This window comes from Scardinius erythrophthalmus (genome assembly GCF_964197995.2).
Source record: "Scardinius erythrophthalmus genome assembly, chromosome: 2".
In the NCBI taxonomy this organism is placed as follows: Eukaryota; Metazoa; Chordata; class Actinopteri; order Cypriniformes; family Leuciscidae; genus Scardinius; species Scardinius erythrophthalmus.
In genome coordinates this window covers 21508486-21532985 of record NC_138222.1, presented here as the reverse complement: position 1 = coordinate 21532985, position 24500 = coordinate 21508486, and the positions used below count along the sequence as shown (strand labels likewise).

The window sequence follows — 24500 nt, the reverse complement described above, 5'->3', positions numbered from 1 at the left end:
GAAATTCACTCTATAAAGCACAAACAGGGCTACCATAATATGTGAGCCACGTGTATGTACATGTTTTAATTTTTGAGAGAATAATGTTTATGCGTGGATATTGAAAAAACTAAAAACTAAAATTTCTGAAATAAGGCCACAAAACACATAGTAAATATGTGTCAATAAGACTTTTGACCAATGGATGTCGTCGCCTATAGTTTTTTCTTCAAAATTATGTGAAAATAGTCTTGCTTTATCGTTCAAATAAAACCATACATTGATTTAAATTGATGTAAAACAGGTTTTGCTTGGAAAGCCAATATGCGAGGGGGCGTGAACGAGGAGTGGTTTTCACCTGAATTACCACCCACTCTGCATAATGACTCTGTATAATGATGAGCCATTCACACAGGTGTGAAACTGGCTGAGCCACAATGCTTGGACAAAAGATATTTAGAAGAAGACTTATATTGACCATTTAAGATTTTGCTTACATCTATCTTGTACATATGTTGTGCTATTTTATTAAAAAGGTTACAATTACAACAATAATTACAATTTCAACAATATTTCAAGTGTACTCTTTCTTTGTAAAAAAAAGAAAGATTATAGGCCTACATTTTATCTATGTATTCATTACTTTGAATATAGCCAACATTGGAAGAGCTAACATCTTAGTTGATGACTTTATTTTTGACAAAAATATTAGGCTATTTTATATATAGAAATTGCTAAACAAAAGCTTATTTGACGAGGCAGTATATTCTACAGTAAAAACTGTACCCAAATCTACTAAACAAAATGTTGTCTTTCATATTTCGCCTGACTGTAAAGTTGTTTTCATGAAATATTAGGGCATATAAATGTTAATTTGCAGTTTACGTTGCTTATACAAATAGCCAACATTTTATTTCAACATATTTCAGTCGATTTTTACTCATCTCAGTATAGCAATACAGTTTGCTAAAACATCATCATTCGTTGACGATAGGCTTATTTACTTTAAATCCAGGAAAGTTGTTAATGAAAAAAATATTAAAATTAAGATACAATTGATACAAAACGAAATTCGTTTTAAAGAAAGGATTTGTACTTTTTGTTTTGAGGTCTCTGTGAAAGTTTGAAAGTCTTTTAGTGTTTTTTTTAGAGCTCGCGTCCATAATGGAGAAAAAACAGAGCGCATGCCGTTCATTCGTCAATAAACAGAAACCCGAGAAGGAAAAACTTACTAGTATTCCTCAGCTCGTATTCCTCGTATTCCTCATTATTCCTCACAGCGCTGCAAGACGGTGTAAGCAAGTAATGTTCTGAATAAACTTGTGTTTTGGTTTTCTCGAGCTGATGGGGGCGTTCACAGGATTGCGCGGATTACCTCAGCCATTTGCGTTTGAATAGCGTGCGCTCTCCGTGGGCGGAGTCACATTACATTTGAATTAGCTCTAATTAGGTCGACTGGAATCGCTCTCTTTTAATTCAGATTTCACAAGATGAGAATATTTGTTTTTTATATAAATTACTTCATTTAAAAGAAGAGATTTCAAGCTTCATAAAGACATATATCACGTGTATGTGTGAGAAGTATTCACTGAGTTATGGTTCATTTTCGGACGCGTTTCAGAATGGACTACACGGACAGAGAGAAGGCAGAACTCGCTTCGTGTTTATTTTTCTTTATTTGTCGAAAAGAACAACACTATGTTTTTATTGTGAGTATACACAAAAATAATACACATTTAACAGAATCGATTGATGTATAGAACTCCTATGGAAAATCAAAGTCAACAGAGTATTCATGAGTTTCTTTTACACTGATAAAAAAAAAGCGAGCTGGTATCGCCGGCGATACCGTCGACCTCAGGGGGTTAAACAGTTAGTTGTTCCTTTAACTGTGAGGAACTGCACTGGGAAAGCGCTTGTAGATACAGGGGCCACCTACACATTATTGCATTTTGATTTATGGAACAAGATGAAAGGACCTAAGGAGCAACTTGATGTATGGCGTGAAGGACCACTTTATCTGGCTAATGGTGATGCTACTGTTCCTCTTGGACAGAAAATGCTTGATTTTTTTTATTTGCATGATTTGCATTTTCCGGTTCCTACAGTAGTCCTTCCAGCTCAGAAACTTGTCTATTCAATGGTGCTGGGGTTAGATTTTATAGTGTTGACGGGTTTGCAGCTTAATATTAAAGATTAGTTGTACAGTTTTTCAGGGGACCTGGAAAATCGTGTTTTCCCCTTTCAGCCTCCAATTACTTCGGGAGATTCTTGGAGGTCTTGTAAACCACCTGTGGATTGTAAACCTACTGCTTCTCTTTATTCCTCTGTTCCTCCTGTCCAGCTTGAGTGGTCAGGGAGTGGGTATATGGAGAACTATGTGCAGGAAAAAACTGTTACAGATCTTGTCGAGCTAGTGCAAAGCAAAGTCAATGAGAGTAATTTACCAGACAAAGAATCTCATGTTCTTTTTACGCTTTTGTATGATCATCCTGAAGTATGTACTCCTTCTCTTTGTAGAACTCATCTGGTTCAGCATAAGATCGCTGTCCGTACAGATGTGGTTGTGGCGCAAAAGCCCTATAGGTTACCAGTACATAAAAAGGAAATAGTTAAGGATCAAATTGATGATATGCTTTCACGAGACATTATTCAGTCATCTCATTCTCCTTGGGCATCTCCTATTGTACTGGTTCCTAAAAAAGATGGAGGCCAGCGGTTTTGTGTCGATTATCGACGATTAAATGCTGTGAGTGAAAGTGATGCATGGAGTCACTTGCTGGAGCCAAGGTGTTCAGTACTCTGGATCTTAACAGCGGGTACTGACAAGTGGCAATGGACCCAGACAGTATGGCTAAGACTGCCTTTGTGTCCCCTTTTGGGTTGTATGAATTCAAGGTTTTACCTTTTGGTTTGAAGAATGCACCAGACACATTTCAACGGCTCATGAATAGGGTGTTGGCTGAATGTTTAGGACAGTGTTGTTTGGTTTATCTAGATGACATAGTCATTTATTCACCAAATTTCAGTCAGCATATACAAGATCTCCAGAGGGTTTTGGGGTGTTTACAAAAGGCAGGATTAACTCTGAAACCTCAGAAATTAAGTTTCTGTTTAACAGAAATTAAGTTTCTTGGCCATGTGGTGACCACCGAAGGGGTGAAAGCAGATCCTGCTAAAACAGAGGCGATCCAGAACTTCCCTGTACCAAAAAATCTAAAAGAACTTCAGCGGTTCTTGGGGATGAGTGGATGGTATCATAGGTATGTCCCTAATTTTTCAGCTATTGCCGAACCCTTAAACGCCTTGAAACGAAAAGGAGTCCGTTTCCAGTGGTCAGCTGACTGTCAGGCTGCTTTTGAGAATTTAAAAATGCACCTTTCTTCTTCACCAATACTGGGACACCCTAACCATGATTGCACATTTATAGTTTATACAGATGCTAGTTCAACAGGTTTGGGTGCTGTTCTTGGTCAACGACCATCTACATTTGGTACGACTGAAGAAGTATTTGCATATGCAAGCCGTACACTTACTGGTGCAGAAAGGAATTATTCCACCACAGAGAGGGAGTGTTTGGCTGTAGTTTTGGCGGTCGAGAGGTGGCGGCATTATTTGGAGGGCAAGTCTTTTATTGTTGTGACTGATCATGCGTATCTCCTTTGGGTGTTTAACACTACCAAGGCAAACTCTCGCCTGATTCGTTAGGCTTTGAAATTGCAAGAGTTTGAATTTACTCTTGAATACCATAAAGGAAAGCTTAACAGTGATCCCGATGCTTTGTCCCGCATTAGTAACCCTGACTCTACTCCAATAGTTGCTGCTTATACTAAGCAAACCTCAGATAGTCTGGTCTTGCAGTTTCCTCTCTCTGACGAGGGTATCTGGACAGCACAGCAGCAAGATGTAGAAGTCCAAAGAGTATATCAGAGTATAGTTGATAATATGCAGAGTCCTGATGAGTCTGGTTCTGGATTTGTTATTTTAGAGGACAAGGTTTACCGGAAGGTGACTCATCCTTCCAAGGGAACCTATTTCCAAGTGTATGTCCCACAGATCCTTCGCCAGACTATGTTGGAAGCATATCATTCCAACCCGTTAAGTGGGCATTTTGGTCGGTATAAGACGCAAAAAAGGTTAATGGAAGTTGCTTTTTGGCCAAAGATGTGGGGGGATGTTTCAGAGTTTGTTAAAAATTGTGTCAGTTGTCAACAATGTAATCCTGAGTGTCGTAAACCAGCGGGCCTGTTACAGCAGACTGAAGCACATGAACCATGGGAATTGTTCTGGGAAATCTTATGGGACCGTTGCCTCGTAGTACGCAAGGTAACACCCAGTTAATGGTGGTAGTAGATTATTATAGCCATTGGGTGGAGTTGTTTCCACTTCGAAAAGCTACTGCTGTGACAATTGCACAGACGCTAAGGAAGGAAATATTGACACGGTGGGGTGCTCCGAAATTTTTGTTGTCGGACAGAGGTCCTCAATTTACCTCTGAAATTTTGCGGGAGCTGTGTAGCAGGTGGGGAGTGGTGCAAAAATTGACAACAGCATACCATCCCCAAACCAATTTCACAGAACGTGTGAATCAGACCGTTAAGGGGATATCATCTTACGTGTTTGGTGAGCATAATCATTGGGATCATTATTTGCCAGAGTTGAGGTATGCTATCAATTCTGCTGTTCAGGAGAGTACTGGATACTCCCCAGCAGAATTATTCTTGCAAAGAAGGTTGCAAGAAAAAAAAAGAAGGACCTTTTGAACGTGTTCTAGAACCACACCAGACTAGTCTCAGGGTTCTTAAAGATTTGCAGGAGATCGTAGAAAAGAACTTGTCTCGAGCTAAGGAGAAACAGAAACGTTTTTATGATGCCGGTCGTAGGAATGTGACTTACTCCAGGAAAGATAGGGTTTGGACGAAAGCACATCCCCTTTCCAAGGCCTCTCAACAATTTGCAGCCAAGTTTGCAGCAAAATGGATTGGGCCTTATTGAATTGTAGAAGAATTAGGTCCAGTAAATTATCGGGTTGTGCGTGAGGACAATGGAGAGGACTTGCGTACAGTCCATGTGTGCAATTTGAAGCCTGCCTTTCCCGCCGCTGCAGAGTTTGATCTTAAGGAAAGGGAGAAAGTCTTGAAAATTTTTACTGAGGAGTCAGATGATGAGGATTTTCTAGGGTTTTAATATTGATCAAATTGTGTCCTGGATTAATTAGCACTCCATATTGCAAGGCCCAATGATTTATAAAAGACTGAAATCTAAATGTTGAAGGCAGGAACTAGTGCTCTATGCTGTTGTTGTTGTAGGGTTTCGTGTATTGACATTTCCCTGTTGATGAGCATATATCTATTTAATGTTGCAGATTATTAGGGGATCTTTCTCCATGGGGGGAAGAATGTGACAGTCGTCAATGTATTTTCCTATTCCGTACTGGGGATGGCGCTGTTGAGCGTATATCCGGGGGGAACCAGGTGGGAAGTTATTTAAGGAAGTGTGATTGCGTCGCTCTCTCTCTCTCGCGCACGCTCGCTAGCCTTTGTTGTCAGGCGCGGGTCATTTCGGTCATGGCCACGCTAGCGGATGGCTTGTGAGTATTGTTGTTGTAGCCCACGTGGCATCGATTGTGTTAATGCTGCGGTCTTTTCCTGTTTTTAATGCTTACAATTCAAATTTTTAGGAATATGTTTCCCTCATTGAAATTCGTAAATCATTTGGAAGTTGTTTAGGTTAAACGAACAGTATTTATATCGAGTCTTGCGCAGACTAAGCCAGAACGCGCGCCCTCAGATCACTTGGACTTGGTTGTGTACAAGAGGTAAACGATATAAATACTGTTCGTTTTCTCACACAAACCGCTCGTTTCGTGTCTTAGGCCATCAATGTGTACTTACGATGGGGAATTGTTTAATTTGGACTTCTCTGTGCATGCTCTTTGAGGTGGTGACCATAGACCTGCATTATATGACTGACAGACGAGAACGGTTTGACCTAAACATATCAAAATTGAAACTACTGCGGAAACAAAGACACCTACATCTTGGATGCCCTTGAGGTAAGCTAAAACATACCAAAATTTAATTTCAAAGTGAACTATGCCTTTAAATGTGACAGGCATATAGAAATGCTAACACTATCTCTTTTATTTAAGGTGGATGCAGGCTTCATTTTGGAGAATTGCCACCCTGTGTTTAGTGACAAAGGTTCTGTGAAATACACCAAAGAAGTAAATGTAATGAACTTTTTCCAAGATTTCCTACAGGAAGTTGAGGATCGTGGTATGTATTATCATAATAGCACAACATACTTAGTGGAATGAAAACAAGATTAACAGAACTTTAAGCCTCCATCCCTCCCTGTTTTTAAGACCGTGAAGCTGAACAAATGACTGCAGGTAAAGTTATGCAGTGGATGACAGGCCAGAGACATAAGCCTATTCTCCCCAGTGACCAGAAGGATTTCAACATCACTGTGAAGTTCAATCACGACTGTGACACAAAACACCATGGGCCCTATTTTAACGATCTGAAACGCAAGTGTCAAAGCGCAAAGCGCAAGTAACTTTGTGGGCGGGTCTCGGCGCTGTTGCTATTAAGGAAAAAATGACTCTTGCGCCCGGCGCAAATCTAAAAGGGGTTGGTCTGAAGTAGCTTCATTATTCATAGGTGTGGTTTGGGCGTAACGTGAAATAAACCAATCAGAGCGTCATCTCACATTCCCTTTAAGAGCAGACACGCTTTTTCCTTGGCGTATTGCTATTATAACGGCGGATTTGCCAGGCGCACACGTGGAGCGGTTCACAGCCGAGGAGAGCAACGCTCTCGTCACGGCTGTAAAAGAGAGATAAGTGACTTTGGGGATGGAGAAACACACCCAAATTAGCTTCGGTTAAACAGGTATATAATAATGTGGGTAAATGTGTAAGCTAGATGTATGCTTTTATAATAAATTGTCTATCTATCTATCTATCTATCTATCTATCTATCTATCTATCTATCTATCTATCTATCTATCTATCTATCGTTCGTAATATGATTTGCAAAAATGAAAACTGCTGCTTCTGTGTAGATTAGAGAATCAAAGTGTATGCGCGTTGTGCACGCTATACATTATGGTCAAGCATGCGCCCTTAAAATAGCATAATGAACAACGCGCAACACGCCACTGACTTTAGACTAGGTTTTTTCTGGCCAGTGGCGCAATTGTTTTATGGAACAGTAAAATAGCACCAGGGATTGTTTGCGCCGGAACACGCCTCCTTTTTTGCGCTGAACCGCCCAGGGAGCGCAAGTTCATTCCCTAGTTTAGCGACGTGCTTCTGTGGAGGGAAAAGCGCGCTTTGCGCGGGTGCAAAATAGGAATGAAACATGCGTCGGTGTACAAAGTCAATTGCGCTGGGTGCAAGATAGGGCCCACTGTGTGTTTTCCAACTGTAAGCGCATGTACTCGCACAATTACGTTTCCTACAGCTCACCTGAAAACACTGGATGAATTTAAAAACATAATGGAAATAGCTATGAAATATGGGGAGTCATTTGACAATGTTTAAGGGTTTACTCACACTAGCCAGTTTGAACCGTGCCCGAGTGCGTTTGACCACCAAAGCGCGGTTCGTTTGACTAGTGTGAGTGCTCCGAACCGTGCCCGGGCGCGGCTCGATTAGCCGGCCCTGGCCCGCTTGGAAAAGGTTGGCCAGAGCACGGTTCAGTTGGACTCGGGCGCGGTTCACATGCAGTGTGAGCGCTAACCGTGCTGGAGCACGGAACAGGACGCGTGACATGACGGTTTTGCGACACTCCAAAACCAACATGGCGGGGAAAGGGTCGCTTTGGTCTACGGCAGAGGTGCAATGCTTGTTGGACTCAAAATTATCCACAAAGTAAACAGAGCGATGGACTCCATTGTGTTCAGTGAGAGCGCCGCTCTTCCTGTTTATCCCGAAACCGTCGCACCATAATGACGTAAGCATGCTCCAGCACGAATGCTGAAACCCTATGTGAGTGCAGGCCAGAGGGGGAGTGGGGAGGGGGGACAATCGTACTCGGGCCCGGTTCATGGCAACCGTGCCTAGTGTGAGTACACCCTAAATGTATTTGGTGGGGAAAGCATGTTGAAACAGCAACTTTCAGCTTCTCTTTGAATCACTGTTTATTGACATAAGTAAAACTGTTCCATTGACAATATTTGTTGAAAGAATTTTCATGTTAAAGAAACAACTCAAAATCATTAACTGTTCTGAATTTATTTACAAATTAGTTTTCATAATTCATTCATTGTGCTGCTTTGTTACAGTTTTCAAAATATATACACAATTTGCAAAATAAATGTTTACAATGGTCTCACACAGTTGTTTGTGTATTTTAAAGACTTTCAAAATATTGAACCAAAGATGTATAAATATCTCTGCCATAACAGTCAGATGTTGCAAGAGGATTAAAGATGGATTTTACTGTTTCCATCAGAGCAGGAGTGAGTGGGCACTCAATTTCTGGAACATGAACTCCAACATCATCTGTCACACTATCAAACGTCTCCCAGTCTGTTCCAAACAGTTCCAAATTCTTAAATGAAAAAAAATGAAAAATACTTCACGCATCATGCAAAAGCACAATTTGACAGTACAGGGTGTGCAGAATTATTAGGCACGTTTTCTTTTACAGATAAAAAAAGAGATTTAACTCGGACTGAAAAGTCAAAAATTATTAAATCCCCATGTGAAGGATGCAATACGAATGCAGTACTATAAATGGCAGTTGAGGCATGACCATTGGACAGTGAAATGCTCATTGGGTCAGCAGGGTCAGACAAAAACAGGTGGAGAAGAAAATACGCATGTTAACTGCAAAAGAATTAAGAATTAAGGAGAAGAATTAAGTGTGAAACCATCAGGAACCCTTTAGTCTCCAGTGCCACCATTTTCCAGAACTCCAACCTACCTGGAGTCTCTAGAAGTGCAAGGTGTCAGGATCTCAGAGACTTGGACTAGGCAAAGAATCCTAAAAAATGACCCCCTCTTAATAAGAATCACAAGCTGAAGTGTAGTAAAATACATGAAGACTTTATAGACAGACAGATTGAGAGTGACTCTTGAAGGACCAGTACCACATCCTCCTCTACCACTGTTTGAAGAATTCATTTTCCAGAAACTGACAGTAAGTTTTTGGAGTTAATATTTAGTTAGTTTTTAGTCCATCTCCTACCCTGAAGTCTATTTTGCAGAGATGGACTAAAAATGAACTCCCAAAACTTACTGTCAGTTTCTGGTAGATGAATTCTTCAAACAGTGGTAGAAGAGGATGTGGTGCTGGTCCTTCAAGAGTCACTCTCAATCTGTCTGTCTATAAAGCCTATAAAAAACAGTCTTCATGTATTTTACTACACTTCAGCTTGTGATTCTTATTAAAGGCACAATATGTAACTTTTTTGCTTTAAAAATAGCAAAAATCACAATATCTGTTATATTTTTTTTAGTTGTGTACTTACATTATCCCGACTGTTTCCAACAACTTTCAAACCAGGAGAAATTTGTAATTTAATTCGAAGACACGTCCCGTTTATTTATTTCCGTTTTGTCGCCGTCAATGGCGTCATATCCGCGTTGTCCCTGGTTTCCGCTCGTGCTGCCATGGCAACCAGAGCTATGAACCAGAGCCGTCTGATAGTAACCAAAGCGACAGACGTGGACAAATGTGTAGTTCGCAATGTCTATTTGCACGCTGTTGTTGTTTCGTTCAAACATTATGGACCATGGCAAGCAGACTTTGGATAAAAAAGGAGAACTAAAACGAGAATCAATATCAGCGCTGTGTTTTCGAGATGCCGAGAGCATCTATATACCATAGCCAGTATATAAACGAGAGCTCCACGTCCGAGACTTCGACCGCTCCTACATGTACTTTATTAAACAGGTGAGCACATTTACATAAAACTAATCAATGTTATATAGTTCAACAATGATAAAATGTCAGAATATGATCTGTATGGTATTCTAATGTTGATCTAGCTTACTGCTAGTCTCATACAGACAAACTAACACATACATTTCAACACACTCAAATGCAGTTTAGTGTGCTAGTGTAATGTTAGACCAAGTGAAACAGCGCTGTGTTACCTCACAAGTTTAATTTGTCTAATAAACTGACCTGTGAGTAGTAATTCTGCATGTAACGTTAGTTCGGTAGAATGAAATGTCCATATTCCTTTTATATCCGCTGGACTCGCGTCGCGTGTGGAGCTGATAGCTGTCTCTTAGCAATCCCGAACTGCTTTATATCACAGTCATGATAAAAGCATCGATGTATTCAGTCATCCATAAACATTATTAGATCGGTCGGCTTGATGTTGACGACAAGATCCATAATTCTTAGCAAATGTTGCGTCATCAATCTACGCCTTTGTTATTGTAAATAGGTTAGTGTCCCCTAGTGGCGAAAAATTCCATACTGTCCGTTTAAGAGGGGGTCATTTTTTAGGATTCTTTACCTAACCTAAGTCTCTGAGATCCTGACACCTTACACTTCTGGAGACTCCAGGTAGGTTGGAGTTCTGGAAAATGGTGGTGCTGGAGACTAAAGGGTTCCTGATGGTTTCACACTTAATTCTTCACCTTAATTCTTAATTCTTTTGTAGTTAACATGCGTATTTTCTTCTCCACCTGTTTTTGTCTGACCCTGCTGACCCAATGAGCATTTCACTGTCCAATGGTCATGCCTGTAATGGAAATTTTACATTTAGATGTACTTTCAGATGTGTGCAACTTGTGTTAACGTTGAACATTTATTTTTACTCATAAGCATTTAAAGAAATATAATCATATAAGCTAAAGTACATTATTAAAGATATGTAACCAAGTTTTAGAAATGTATAAGTTAAGATAAGCTTGCAGGGACAAAATGTTCTGGGTTAGAAGACTAAGTAACAAAGAGACAATGTGTACTTCAAGTGACCTATTGTGTACTTTAACCCTCAGAGGTCGGAGATCATGCCGGCGTGATCTGCTCGCTTTTTTCCTTATGAGTTGAATTGAGACCCAAAATACTCTTTTGACTTTGATTTTACAAAACAAGTTTCATACATCAATCGATTCTGTTAAATGTGTATTATTTTTGTGTATACTCACAATAAAAACAAAGTGTTGTGCTTTTTGCCAAATAAAGAAAAATAAACGTGATGCGAGTTCTGCCTTCTATCTGCCAGTGTCGTCCATTCTGAAACGCATCCGAAAATGAACAATAACTCAGCGAATACTCAGTCAAACAGGCAAACAGACATACAGGCATGAAGCTTGAATTCTCTTCTCTTAAATGAAGTAATTTATATAAAAAACAAATATTCTCATGTTGTGAAATCTGTATTAAAAGAGAGCGATTCCAGTCGACCTCATTAGAGCTAATTCAAATGTAATGTGACTCCGCCTACGGAGAGCGCGCACTATTCAAACGCAAATGAATGAGGCAATCCAAGCAAACCTGTGAACGCCCACATATCAGTTTATTCAGATCATTACTTTAACACCGTCTCAGCAGCGCTGTGAGCAATAACAATAATGAAAAAAGTACCTCAGAAGTGCGGGTATATCGAGGAGCGAGCTGAGGAATACTGTAAGTTTTTTTTTTCTTCTCACGTAAATCGGGTTTCTGTTTTTGATGAATGAACGGCAGAGATGCGCGCTGTTTACCACAGCTCGCAAAAAGACAGTTTAAATTTAAATCGCGTGTGTGAATAACTGTATTACTATGAGTAAAAATCGACTGAAATATGTTGAAATAAAATGTAGGCTATTTGTACGTATTTGTACGTAGCAATACGTATTAAACTGCAATTTTATATGCCCTAATATTTCATAAAAACAACGTTACAGTCAGGCGAAATATGAAAGACAACATTTTGTTGACTAGATTTGAGTACAGTTTTTACTGTAGAATATACTGCCACATAACCTTTTGATGAAAAAAGTAGCCTACCTCAGAAGTGCGGGTATATTGAGGAGCGAGCTGAGGAATACTGTAAGTTTTTTTTTTTCTTCTCACGTGAATCGGGTTTCTGTTTTTGATGAATGAACGGCAGAGATGCGCGCTGTTTACCACAGCTCGCATAAAGACAGTTTAAATTTAAATCGCGTGTGTGAATGAATGATGATGTTTTAGCAAACTGTATTACTATACTGAGATGAGTAAAAATCGACTGAAATATGTTGAAATAAAATGTAGGCTATTTGTATAAGCAATACGTATTAAACTGCAAATTAACATTTATATGCCCTAATATTTCATAAAAACAACGTTACAGTCAGGCGAAATATGAAAGACAACATTTTGTTGACTAGATTTGAGTACAGTTTTTACTGTAGAATATACTGAATATATATATCAAATAAGCTTTTGTTTAGCAATTTTTATATATGTATATAAAATAAAGTCATCAACTAAGATGTTAGCTGTTCCAATTTGGCTATATTCAAACTAATGAATACATAGATAGGCCTAAAATGTAGGCCTATAATCTTTTTTTTTTTTTACAAAGAAAGAGTACACTAGAAATATTGTTGAAATTTTAATTATTGTTGTAATTGTAACCTTTTTAATAAAATAGCAAAACATATTTACAAGATAGATAAGCAAAATCTTAAATGGTCAATATAAGTCTTCTTCTAATTTTTTGTCCTTGCATTGTGGCTCAGTCAGTCAGAGTCACACCTGAATGAATGGCTAATTATGCAGAGTCATTATGCATAATGGGTGGGACATTTTGTATTCCAAGGTGTAAACCACTCCTCGTTCACGCCCACTCGAATAATGGCTTTCCAAGCAAAACCTGTTTTACATCAATTTAAATCAATGTATTGTTTTATCTGAATGATAAAGCAAGACTATTTTCACATAATTTTGAAGCCAGAACTCGAAGGAAGAACATCCATTTCTCAAAAGTCTTATTCATGCATATTTATTATGAGTTTTGAGGTCTTCTTTCAGCAACTTTCATTTTTAATTTTTTCAATAACCACGCATAAGCATTATTCTCTTAAAAATAAAAAAATATACATGCATGGTGATCACATATTTTGGTAGCCCTGTTTGTGCTATATAGAGTGAATTTACACCTTTGCCATTAACATGTTTATAAAAAACTGAAAAAAGCACAAATGTCAGAGCATGTCAGAACACCTCCAGTGCCCAGAAAACACCTCAGACTCCAGAGGGTTAAGTGTGAAACGTATGTGCGCAGCTTTGATAGAAATAGAGATAAGCAAAATGTGTGAAAAAGCTGCAGCTAAACAACAGGAAACTTTTGCAGACGTGATATTGCTCTGTCTAGATAGAATTTATGTTAGACGAGATCTTGAACAAAGAGATGTTTCCTTTTAAGGTAACTAAGGTGATCTTTTGAGACAGACCAGGATGTGTTAAGAGTATATAAGCTGGGCAAAAAGGAGAAGTCGGCGCCCTTCCATATCAGACTCTGACTGATGTGTGAACTGCCTTTCTTGCAAGAAATAAAGATCTTTATAACTTTTGAAATTTCCAGCTGTCTTCCAATTATTATTTAAAGTTGTGAAAGTAATTTCCACGACAAATGGCGACGAGGATGGGATTCGCAAAGCTGATGACCTCCGTGGACGAAGCAATTGATTGAACATCCCAAAAACAAGAAGTCTCTGGCTCCGATACCCCAACGCTAAAAATGCAAGGGACGGGAGAATTGTGGACACCACGGCAGGCCTAGGTGGACGCGATCCCGAATAAAAGAACCAAGCTGCAAAAGACGGTGAGGGAAAATTATTTACGTAAGTAAATAAGAAAATTATTTGCGTATTGAATATTTTTCCTAAAAGGGTCAGGAGTTTGGAATAAGCCTGAAAGTAATTTCCAAACAGGGTTTGAGAATAAGCCTGATAGTAATTTCTCAAATGCCATGTGTTAATTGTTTTCCCAGAAGGGCCAGAGTTTGAGAATAAGCCTGATAGTAATTTCTCAAACGTCCAGACAAGGTGCTGTTTGAAATAAGCCTGATAGTAATTTTCGAACATTTAAGAAGGCACTTGTTTGGGAAAAAGACCTAGCATCGACGGATGTGGGCATTTTGAAAGTCCTAAATTGACGGATTTAGGCAGGCGTGGTGGCCACGCTGGGGGGAAGAATTAACACAGTAAATATAGTGTGTGGTGATCACGCAGGGGAAAAATTCAAATACGCAAATATAAATACTGAAAAATTTAAATACAGAAATACAAATACTGTTGAGTAAAATTAGTGCAAAAATGGGTAATGTTAATGATAAAGAGTTGGAGACAGTGGATTTCTCAAAAGGGAATTATTGTTCCATGACCAAGAAAAATGGAACAGGGTGGCATCATAGGATACCACAGTTAATTAAATTGTACGGATTTAATGTGTGTTTAATGTCTGAGTGTAAGCCATCTGCAAAAGACAAAGGAAAATTGGACAAAAACAAGTCCAAAAATATACAGAAAAAGATAATTATGACTTTGATGGTCGAATTATAGATGTATGGTTAAATGAGGCAATTACCAGACAAAGAAGACAGATAAACGCAGCATTAGCACCATTAGAGAGTGCAAGTAGTAGAGAGACAAAGGCAGAGGAAGCCAGAAAAACTTTACTAAACTCTGTTTCTAATTCTTCTGAGGAAATGAGATGCATGAAAACCCGCCTGGCTGAGGACGACCACTGTCCGGCTCCCTACTCCCCCTACCAACCACCACCAGCAGTGGCCCTCCACGAACCACAAAGACAACCAGGAGCAATGGGAGGTCAAGATCCTGAGGAAGACAAAGAAGAAGAGGGAACGAGTCTGCAAGCAAGACCACCAAAACACCCATATCGAAGCCTGCTAGGTTCGATCACCCTGCCCTCTGCTCCTCCAGACTACACTCCTCCATCTGCAAAGTTCGTAAATGTTCACCAACCCAAAGAGAAGCACAGGCCAGACAATCAAAGATAAGTACGTATGAAGAATATCTGAAAACTGTTTTTTTGGATGGTCTGGACCCTGAAATAGGGAAAAAGGTCAAAACGTCTTGTGTGGGGTACCACCAAGCGCGGCTGGAAGAAATCCAATGACACGCAGCGCATCAACAAAAGCTGCTGAGAGACCAAGCCAAGAACAAACAGAAAAAGACTGACAAAGACACTCAACTGGCTCTGCTGAAGATGGGAGGGTTGATGATGGAAAATTACTCAAGAGGAGGAGGAAGAGGTGGCAGAAGAGGACTAGGTAGAGGAGGAAGAGGACGTGGAATGGGTGACCAACCCGCAATGGACCCTGAAGCTTGTTATAATTGTGGGCGAAAAGGACACTGGAGAAATGACTGTCCGGATCCTCCAAAGAAGAGAGGTTTGGTCCAACAGCCACCAAAGCCACAAGGAGATTGAAAGGAGGAGGGGGAGGGGAGCGACGGTGAAGGGTCTGACTCCCAGGTGGTAAATATGTCTAATCTTATCTCTTTTTCTGCTCCTTGCAATGAAGAAAATGTGCTTGCTGTTTCTTGCAATGAAGAAATTCGCTTGCTGACACTGAACGAATGTATAAAGCATTTGCAAAATTACCAATGATTGATATCAGTATCGAGGGTAGGAAAATTAAGTTCTAAATTGACAGTGGAGTGACGAACTCAGTAATTAAAAATGAACAATTGCCTGATTTAACTGTATTATCTGGAAAATGGGCAACCTCCAGAAGTGCCACAGGGCATCTGGTAAAGGAACCATATACAGCAGGTTTGTCTTGTCAGATTGGTGATCGCTCATTTTCTCATGCTTTTCTTGTAACTACTACCTGTCCTTGTAATCTTCTGGGAAGAGATTTGATGTGTAAACTAAAGCTGAACTTGTATTGTGATGACAGTGGCCTCACTGCTGATATGAGTATGGTGCGAATGCCAACTGAAACATTATATGTTTTTGAACGGAGCACTCCTCAGTGTGGTCTGCAAAACAAAGCCACAAATAGGATGCCTCCTGACCATGATTTCATGGAAGAAAGTGATTTGCATTGCACATGTCATGTTAGCAGTGAGCCAGATGAAATTTTTGATGAAAAATGGTCTGAACTAGAGATTGAGGAACTGAAAACCTCAGAGTTAGTTTGGTCCGATAAATGGTGTGCTGTAAAGGTTGAATTGACTGATAGCCAAGCATCACTGTATGATGTGGAGGGGGCCGTCCCTCACATCTCTTTAGCTAAACCACTGACTGCAGAGTGGAGAGAATTGGGGCTTTTTGTGAAACAATGTGACTCACTAAAAGATTGGTGGCCAACCACTAACAAAAATGTGTGGCAATCTGAGAGCACAGGGTTTTACAAACAGTCACTAAGGAAAACTATTAAGGGAATCAGAACTGTTGAAGTGATGTGTGATAGTACAATGGAAAAGAATGAAGAAATTGATAAAATTATAAATCATAATAATAGGAATATGCATTCTGTGATATTTAGGAAATTTTGAGTAATGAAGAAACTTTTATGAGTTAGACTTTAATTATGTATTTATGTAAATGAGATATATAAAACCGAGCAACAGGTGTTCTTAAAATGATGAATAAATAGTACTATATGAATTGCACGTGTTTAAATATTATACTTTCTATATGAAGGTGTCTAGAATTTGAATCCCGTTATCCCTGGGAGACAGTGAGGAAAAGTGGAAAATTGAAATTGTGCAAAGAATGAGAAATTGCATTTGAGAAATTAAAACGGATTCTCTCAACTGCAATTGTAGGTCTATACGATTTCTATTTAAAAGTGTTTAATCTATTTGATTTTGAAAAGTTAGGTTTACATTCACTGTGTTAAACTCAAACACATTACGACTGCTTTGGACAACTGAAAATTTATATCCTAACGTTCAGACACTGTCGCAAGGGGAATGCCACAGTGTGTCTACGTTCAGTAGTTTCTGTCGTCGTCGAACTTTGTTACCGTTCATATTTGGTGGTATTCCACTCCTAATATATGTTCCCCATTCAGTTCATAAACTGCTAAGGCAGACAAAAAATGAATGAATGAATGAATGAATGAATGAATCTCTGGCCAGAGAGGGGTGTGTGGAGTGTGTGAAAGTGAGTGTGTGAATTATGGTGTTCAGAGACATAAATGATGTCAATCAAAACAGCTGTATCTAAACAGGTAAAATATGACCCAACAGGGAAAAAAATATACCCAATAAAATAACGGCCATGGAGGATTTTGGCTAACTATCCTAAGCTGGGTTATTGTTGTGGCAGAAATAAACAATGCCACACCTGCGCAGCGTATAACATTGGGAAGGCAGAGAGCAAGCAAGCTTGCCCTGTCCACCCCATATTTAACTTTTTACAGGATGTCATGATGGATCTCAGCGAACAGAACTGATTCTGTTTCAAATGTATAAAATATTGTCTTGTTACTGTTTAACATGAAATTTTACAGGTCTCATCAAAAAAAAGGACGACCGGCCAGACAAGTAGATGAGTCTGGCGACATGATACATGTTGTCACTAACAAAAATACTTAAGGTCTCCATTCACAGGTTGTTCTTGTGGTTCACTCCACAAACAAGGTCCCATCTGGGGTGCAGTGACACCTCCGTCCAAGCATCTCGACTTAAACTACACCAACCAGCCTCAGCAACCCCAAACGCCGACACCAACGACAACGCACAGCGTAAAGTGAGGGACAAAGGAAGTGCTAGTAACTTTCCTCCCTTGCCAGCGAGGGAAAGCCCATTGCGATGGTTCGCAAAGAATCACCCTGGTGAAGATGGAACGTCCATGGGGCAACGAGATGATCAACACATCTGAAGGAAGATGTGGACCAACTAATGGTTTAAGCTTAGCAGAATAATTAATTTTGTGTGATGTTTATTGATGTTTAATCAAACTATAATGTAGGACTGAGTATTTAGATCTATGATTTGAACAATTACTGATCAATTTGAAAATGTTTCAGGTACACGTAAATTAAGAAGAGGAAAATCTCTAAATTCTGTAGAGTATAGGGACTCTAAATAGGGACATAACTGTAAAGATAATGAATAATCTAGGGACTATTTTTGAAGAAACTTGAGGGTTTTAGAACCCTAATTCAGATATCATAGATGCTAAGAAATTTAATAGTTGTAATAGTTGTTCTCTAATGAGAGAATGGGTGATAAGTTACTTTGCTGGACTAGGTCCGAATAGATAATTGGGTACACTTCTATAGCGATGAATGAATGACTAAATTAAATATTTTTTAGGTGTTTCCATTTGTTAAAATAGCAAAAGAAAAACTTTCAAAAGGTGATTGATTTTGGGAAACATATTTAATTTATGGATGATTATTAGTTAGAGAAGTTACCAGTGTGATTATTGAAATGTTCCTTTCATGTATTGTCTAATTTCTGTATTTGATATCTGAGAGGTGACTGCGGGTCTATTCTATCTAGGAATACAGTAACAGTACTTGCTTATTTAGCCGGCTTCCAGAAATGAAATCTGGACTTGTTTTGTTGAGAAAGGTCTTCAACAGGGAAAAAATTTAGGTAGGGAGCACAAAGTTAAAACCTAGACCAAGAACAATGTAACACTTTTGAATTTGAATTTAACACAGTTGAAATGTTCAATTTAAAAACTAAAATGAATCTAAACAGTTAAGACATTTCAGTGAAATAGAATATTTGCTCAAAGCAAAATTCTAAAAAGCTTTTTAATTCAGAATGAAGTTACAGATTTAATGATCTGGATCAATGGATCCATTATGAATTATTCCGCATTTCCAACAAATAGAGGAAGGACATGTTATGTCCATCAGTTAATTCTGGAAAAATAGGATTTTAGGATAGGTAATTAATGATTAAATGGCACATCAGCAGCTAAAGCTATTCTCATGGCAACAGCTGGGTGAGAGATAATAATAAAAAAAAAAAAAATAATGACATTGTTTGAAACAAAATAATACAACTATTGATATTTGTGCTAAAGATAAAAATGAAAAGATTATATTATTTTTTGGTTAGATTTTATTACACAGATCCTTAAATAGATCTAAGTAAAACAATAGCCTAAAAGCTAGCAAAATAAGGTTAAGAAAAATGGTTAATGAGCAGGTATCAGCCTGTTAAAGGCCTAATAGATCAATGTGATTCGAAATTTAGCAAAGGAAAAATTTAGCTTGATTCAAAGTTAAAAGGCAATGTACTATGGTATGATTAGTTTTTTTTTCTGAAAATAGAATTAGATTGCTAGAAATAGAATGTTGGGAAGAAGATGAAGTTGAGGTTACAGTGCCTAAAGATGAGGTATACGAGAACGAGAACGAACATGAGTTTGACTAAGAAATGAAATGACCATGGGGAAAATTTACCTGTTGTAAATTACTATGATTATGGAGAAGTAAATGTCAAATTGTGGGTATGTTCTTTGAATGAACATGGGGTGGATTGTAATGGAAATTTTACATTTAGATGTACTTTCAGATGTGTGCAACTTGTGTTAACGTTGAACATTTATTTTTACTCATAAGCATTTAAAGAAATATAATCATATAAGCTAAAGTACATTATTAAAGATATGTAACCAAGTTTTAGAAATGTATAAGTTAAGATAAGCTTGCAGGGACAAAATGTTCTGGGTTAGAAGACTAAGTAACAAAGAGACAATGTGTACTTCAAGTGACCTATTGTGTACTTTAAGTGTGAAACGTATGTGCGCAGCTTTGATAGAAATAGAGATAAGCAAAATGTGTGAAAAAGCTGCAGCTAAACAACAGGAAACTTTTGCAGACGTGATATTGCTCTGTCTAGATAGAATATATGTTAGACGAGATCTTGAACAAAGAGATGTTTCCTTTTAAGGTAACTAAGGCGATCTTTTGAGACAGACCAGGATGTGTTAAGAGTATATAAGCTGGGCAAAAAGGAGAAGTCGGCGCCCTTCCATATCAGACTCTGACTGATGTGTGAACTGCCTTTCTTGCAAGAAATAAAGATCTTTATAACTTTTGAAATTTCCAGCTGTCTTCCAATTATTATTTAAAGTTGTGAAAGTAATTTCCACGACATGCCTCAACTGCCATTTATAGTATTGCATTAGTATTGCATCCTTCTCATGGGGATTTAATAATTTTTGACTTTTCAGTCTGAGTTAAATCTCTTTTTTTATCTGTAAAAGAAAACGTGCCTAATAATTCTGCACACCTGAATTAAAGGCATTTTTCATTTCCAGCCTTCATGAACAATTATATATCACTTATAAATGATTAAATACAAAATTAATAGTAGTTAAGATTAATATGGTTTGGAATTGGCAAAATGTGCCTGGGACTAAAATATGATCGGGAATAAAATATGATCAGAAACTCAACGTGCCTAATAATTCTGCACGCCCTGTATAACTTGAAGGCATAGAAAATCAATTAAAAAAACAAACCTGAAAACTCTCTTCATTGTCTCCAGATGATTTGTGCATGTGTCCTATTATCCACATCTGGTTAGGGGTGAGCCCATTTTCAGACCGTAATGGATGATTGCCCGAGCCTTCAGAAAAACTGTGGAGGTCACGCTTCAGATGTGGGAGGAAGACATAATGTCCACAAAACACGGCTGTGAAGTATTTCGTAATTCAGCTGTGTTACGCTGACCCAGACATCTCGCCACAGGCGTTCAATTCTAGAGAATACAAAATGTATCGATTAAAAATACTAAATTACATGATAGTGTGACATCCTAACTTGTTTATTACCTCTGATTATGTACGCTTTTCCCAGCAATGAAGCTTCCTCTTCCAGTCCCTTTCACACGAAACATGGTTTCTGCAACTGCCACATTTTCCACACCTTCATCACCTCGGACCCTGAAATGGAGGGGTAAAGGGAGAGGTTAAATCTGCTTGACTGCCATAATGTTAAGAAAATACAAATAAACATGTTTACTCATGTTTACTCATCCGTCAAAATGACCCGAGGGCCAGAAATCTTAGATTCCATTTTTATAATTTATTTCTAAATATTTATGTAGGTTTTTCTATTATTTTTGGGTGATTTTTATTATATTTACCTTTTATTCTGGATATTATAAAAAAAATCTGTATTTTGTAAAAAAAAAATATATATAAAAAAATATATAAAAAATATAACTATGATATAAACTCAGTCTCTCAAATGTAACTGTTAAGTCAAAAAAAAGAGGAAAAATGACAGTCATATCCCAGCAGAAACATGAAACATTATAATATGTTCTATTGGAGTGTGTGTATCGTGTGTGTGTGTGTGCGTTTGTGTTTTCTGCATTGGGGATATTCTGTAGTCTCAGCCCTTCATTTGGGTATAAATCTTTGTCTCAGATTTTGTATATAAAAAAAAAAGTAATAAAAAAAAAATGCAGTTTTCTCGTAAATTCCATTCATTCCTATGTGGGTCAAAATGACCCATGAGGGACCCTTTTGTTACTTTTTTTATTGCACCCATTTAAACTCCTCAAATCCACTCAGTTTTTTTTTTTTGTGTTTGTGTGTGTGTATTCCTGGTGCAAGTATGACAAAAGTAAAGAAATCCTGGACCGGTACGATTAACACACGATTTTTATAATTTTTTGGAAAATCAGTTTTGGGTCAAAATGACCTGAGGGACGGATGAGGGTTTAACTAAACGGCAGGAAGTGAGGAGCAGAAAAACAATTTTCTCCTACCTTGAAGGCCAGCCATGTTTTTGCACAGACTGGAGAAAGAATGATAAGGCAGTGCTTGAACGGTTGTTTGTTGCTGGTTCCAGGTACATGATCTATACCAAAAAAGAATGAATGTAATACATTAAAGCATTCCATACATTCAAACACAGATAGTCAGATTATGGATAGATAAGTAATATTATTTATTGATAGATAGATTCCACTGGGTTGGAAATAGGGCTGGGCGATATATCGCATGACATTGTTAGGCGCATCTTGTCAGTAAAGCCGGTTCCTTCAGTACAAAGAGCCGTAGTTCACTGACAAGCTAAGCCATATCGCATTAATTATCGCAGGCGATACGTCCGTGATAATTAATGCGATATGGCTCAGCTTGTCAGTTAACTACGGCTCTGTGTTGTAAATGCCGCTCCATCTGAAAGCAGGTGATGGCGATTTACTACTAATCAAGGAACCAGCTTTACTGACGAGATGCGCATAACAATGTCATGCCATATATCGCCCAGCCCTAGTTGGAAATAAATGTGTTTACCTTTCGTGAGAACCCATCTATCCCACCAAATATGATGATGTTGTACCTTCAAAGTAAAACCATGTTAAACGTAATATTGCATAACATTACACTTTCGTAGGTAAAATATAAGACCATACCTTATGAGCTTGTGATTCGTGTCAATATGGACTAAGGACAGTGGACTTTGAACAAAATATGACCTCCTGACAATACACCCCAGCTGTGTCATCCTTTCCAATATTCCAGGGGCATCCACTCTGTGCATGGATTCTTTTATGCGGTTCCATTGCACTCTATGTCCGTCTGCTTGCAGGCAGCCTTTTATCATCCTATATCCAGCATTTCTTCTTTTGATGGCCAAAATGGCATTATCCAATTCATTGTCAGATATGGTGCTATATGTAGTTTTTACAGACAAACCCAAGTCACGCATTCGGCGGAAGATTGTTGACTGGCTTACTCCTAAAATGTTCGCAATACAAGAAACTGCTAAAGACATCTCTATGAGACGGGACAGCATTTCCTCAGAAACAATAAACTTTGGTCGGCCTCGTCCACCACCACATTCCCTCGTAAGAACTGGGGCCACCTCTTGGGAAAGAGCTGCATGAATGTTTTGTTGTAAATCCATGAGGGTCTCCATTTGGCACATCAAAGATAGTGGAGGCTGATGACAAAATAAACACTTCTTGATTGATAACATACTGAAAATAGTCCAAGTCCAGCTGATGACCATCTAAAACTGCACTTATTCGTGACCTGAGGCGTTCTAGTAGGTGCGTCATCAGCGGTCCCTGTAAGTCAAATTACACTGACATTAATATTACTTAGACAAAATTCTATCTTTTATTATAGTCCAGTCATTTTAAGCCAAAATGGGGGTCAACCTTGAACAAATTGCAACAGAAGCAAACTCAACTGATTTTGTATCCTCAATATGTCCCGAGTAAGAAAAAAAAAAAAAAGCCCAGAAGAATCCCATTAGGGGAAAGTTTCGAAAAAGACCCAAATATAGCCTATTCATTCTTATTCTCACGTGAATAGGGTAAAATTTTTAACCTTTAGATATCACCATGAAAATGAGTTGATTACTTCCATCAAGACAAACAAAAAATGTATTACAGGTTTTTTTAATTGTTTGTTAACATGGACAAATGGTGCATAATCTAATTACATATGTGCTAATTTGCATAAATACCACAACTGATCTAAACATTGGGTATAGCCAGGTGAAAATGTCTTGTTGAATCTTGTTGACACGTAATAGTAAAATACTTCTTCCTGCCTCTATGTATTAATGCTCATGGGTAGCCTAAATGGGTTTCATTCAGACCTTAACATCAAGTATTTTACTGTTATCAACAAGATTCAACAAGACATTTTCACCTGGCTTTACCCAATGTTTAGACCTGTTGTGGTATTTATGCAAATTAGCACATACATAATTAGATTATGCACCGTTTGTCCATGTCAAACAAACAATTTCAAAAAACTTGTAATACATTTTTTGTTTGTCTTGATGCAAATAATCAACTCAGTAATTTTAATGGTGATATCTAAAGGTTACATTTTTTTACCCTATTCACGTGAGAATAAGAATGAATAGGCGTATGAATGGGCTATATTTGGGTCTTTTTCGAAACTTTCCCCTAATTGGATTCTTCTGGGCTTTTTTTTTTCCTTACTCGGGACATATTGAGGATACAAAATCAGTTGAGTTTGCTTCTGCTGCAATTTGTTCAACCTTTTTTCCTAAAATGACCAGACTATTAGTGATAAATGAAATATGACTTCAATACTTAAACAGTGAACACTTATATTACATGACCTGTGTATTAACGTACAGTGCATGTAACACGGCTGTTAGGAAGTCAACACTTAAAATTGCTCATTCTTTTATGTAGCCCTATCTCATCGCGCTACAGGCTGCAGTGATGACCTCCTAAACAACTGTCTTCTTTAAGCACCTAACGTTACATGTACTCTGAGAGCTTATCTTACTTACTATACTATCTCTGTAATATTGCTCCTCTCTGTTATTAGTTATAACTAACGTTAACCCTTAAACACAGGGGTCGTCAAGTTCGGTCCTGGAGGGCCGGTGTCCTTCAGAGTTTAGCTCCGACCTCATGACCTCCAGGAACAAGTTTGATGACCCCTGCTTAAACATGTCAGATAAAAAAAAAAAAAAAAAAAATTAACTTACCTGAGACGAGGAGTGAGCGCTTGGCTGCTGATCTGCCATTTCGGCGGTTTAAAACTTTGGTGCGCACTTCGTTGAATCGATTCATCTTCCCTCGGATAGTAATGCCTGTGACCTTGATGACGTATTTTGACAGTCGTTTC

The 24500-nt window shown here is 38.3% G+C and overlaps 1 protein-coding gene and 1 long non-coding RNA gene across 3 annotated transcripts in view; one reads left to right on the top strand and one right to left on the bottom strand.

Moving 5' to 3' along the window:
• The window catches only part of LOC308687206, a 14800-nt gene extending 6480 nt beyond the window's left edge, over positions 1-8320 (top strand). Inside the window, exons 2-4 of the long non-coding RNA XR_014029710.1 lie at positions 5920-6034; positions 6131-6257; positions 6347-8320. This is a non-coding gene — a long non-coding RNA (uncharacterized lncRNA). The remainder of the gene's footprint in view (positions 1-5919; positions 6035-6130; positions 6258-6346) is intronic.
• Positions 8107-24500, bottom strand: LOC308687204 (uncharacterized protein). 2 transcript variants are annotated; one of them, XM_081359563.1, is made up of 7 exons: positions 24361-24500; positions 22292-22948; positions 22173-22218; positions 21641-21732; positions 20697-20807; positions 20385-20623; positions 8107-8540 (listed from the first exon to the last, which is right to left on the bottom strand). In XM_081359563.1, the coding sequence occupies exons 2-6, from the start codon at positions 22888-22890 to the stop codon at positions 20512-20514; spliced, it is 960 nt and encodes a 319-aa protein (XP_081215689.1). In that variant the 5' UTR covers positions 22891-22948; positions 24361-24500; the 3' UTR covers positions 8107-8540; positions 20385-20511. The 2 variants fall into 2 exon arrangements, with proteins under 2 accessions (XP_081215689.1, XP_081215688.1); XM_081359562.1 differs by having other exon boundaries at positions 8118-8540; positions 22292-22821; positions 24361-24458.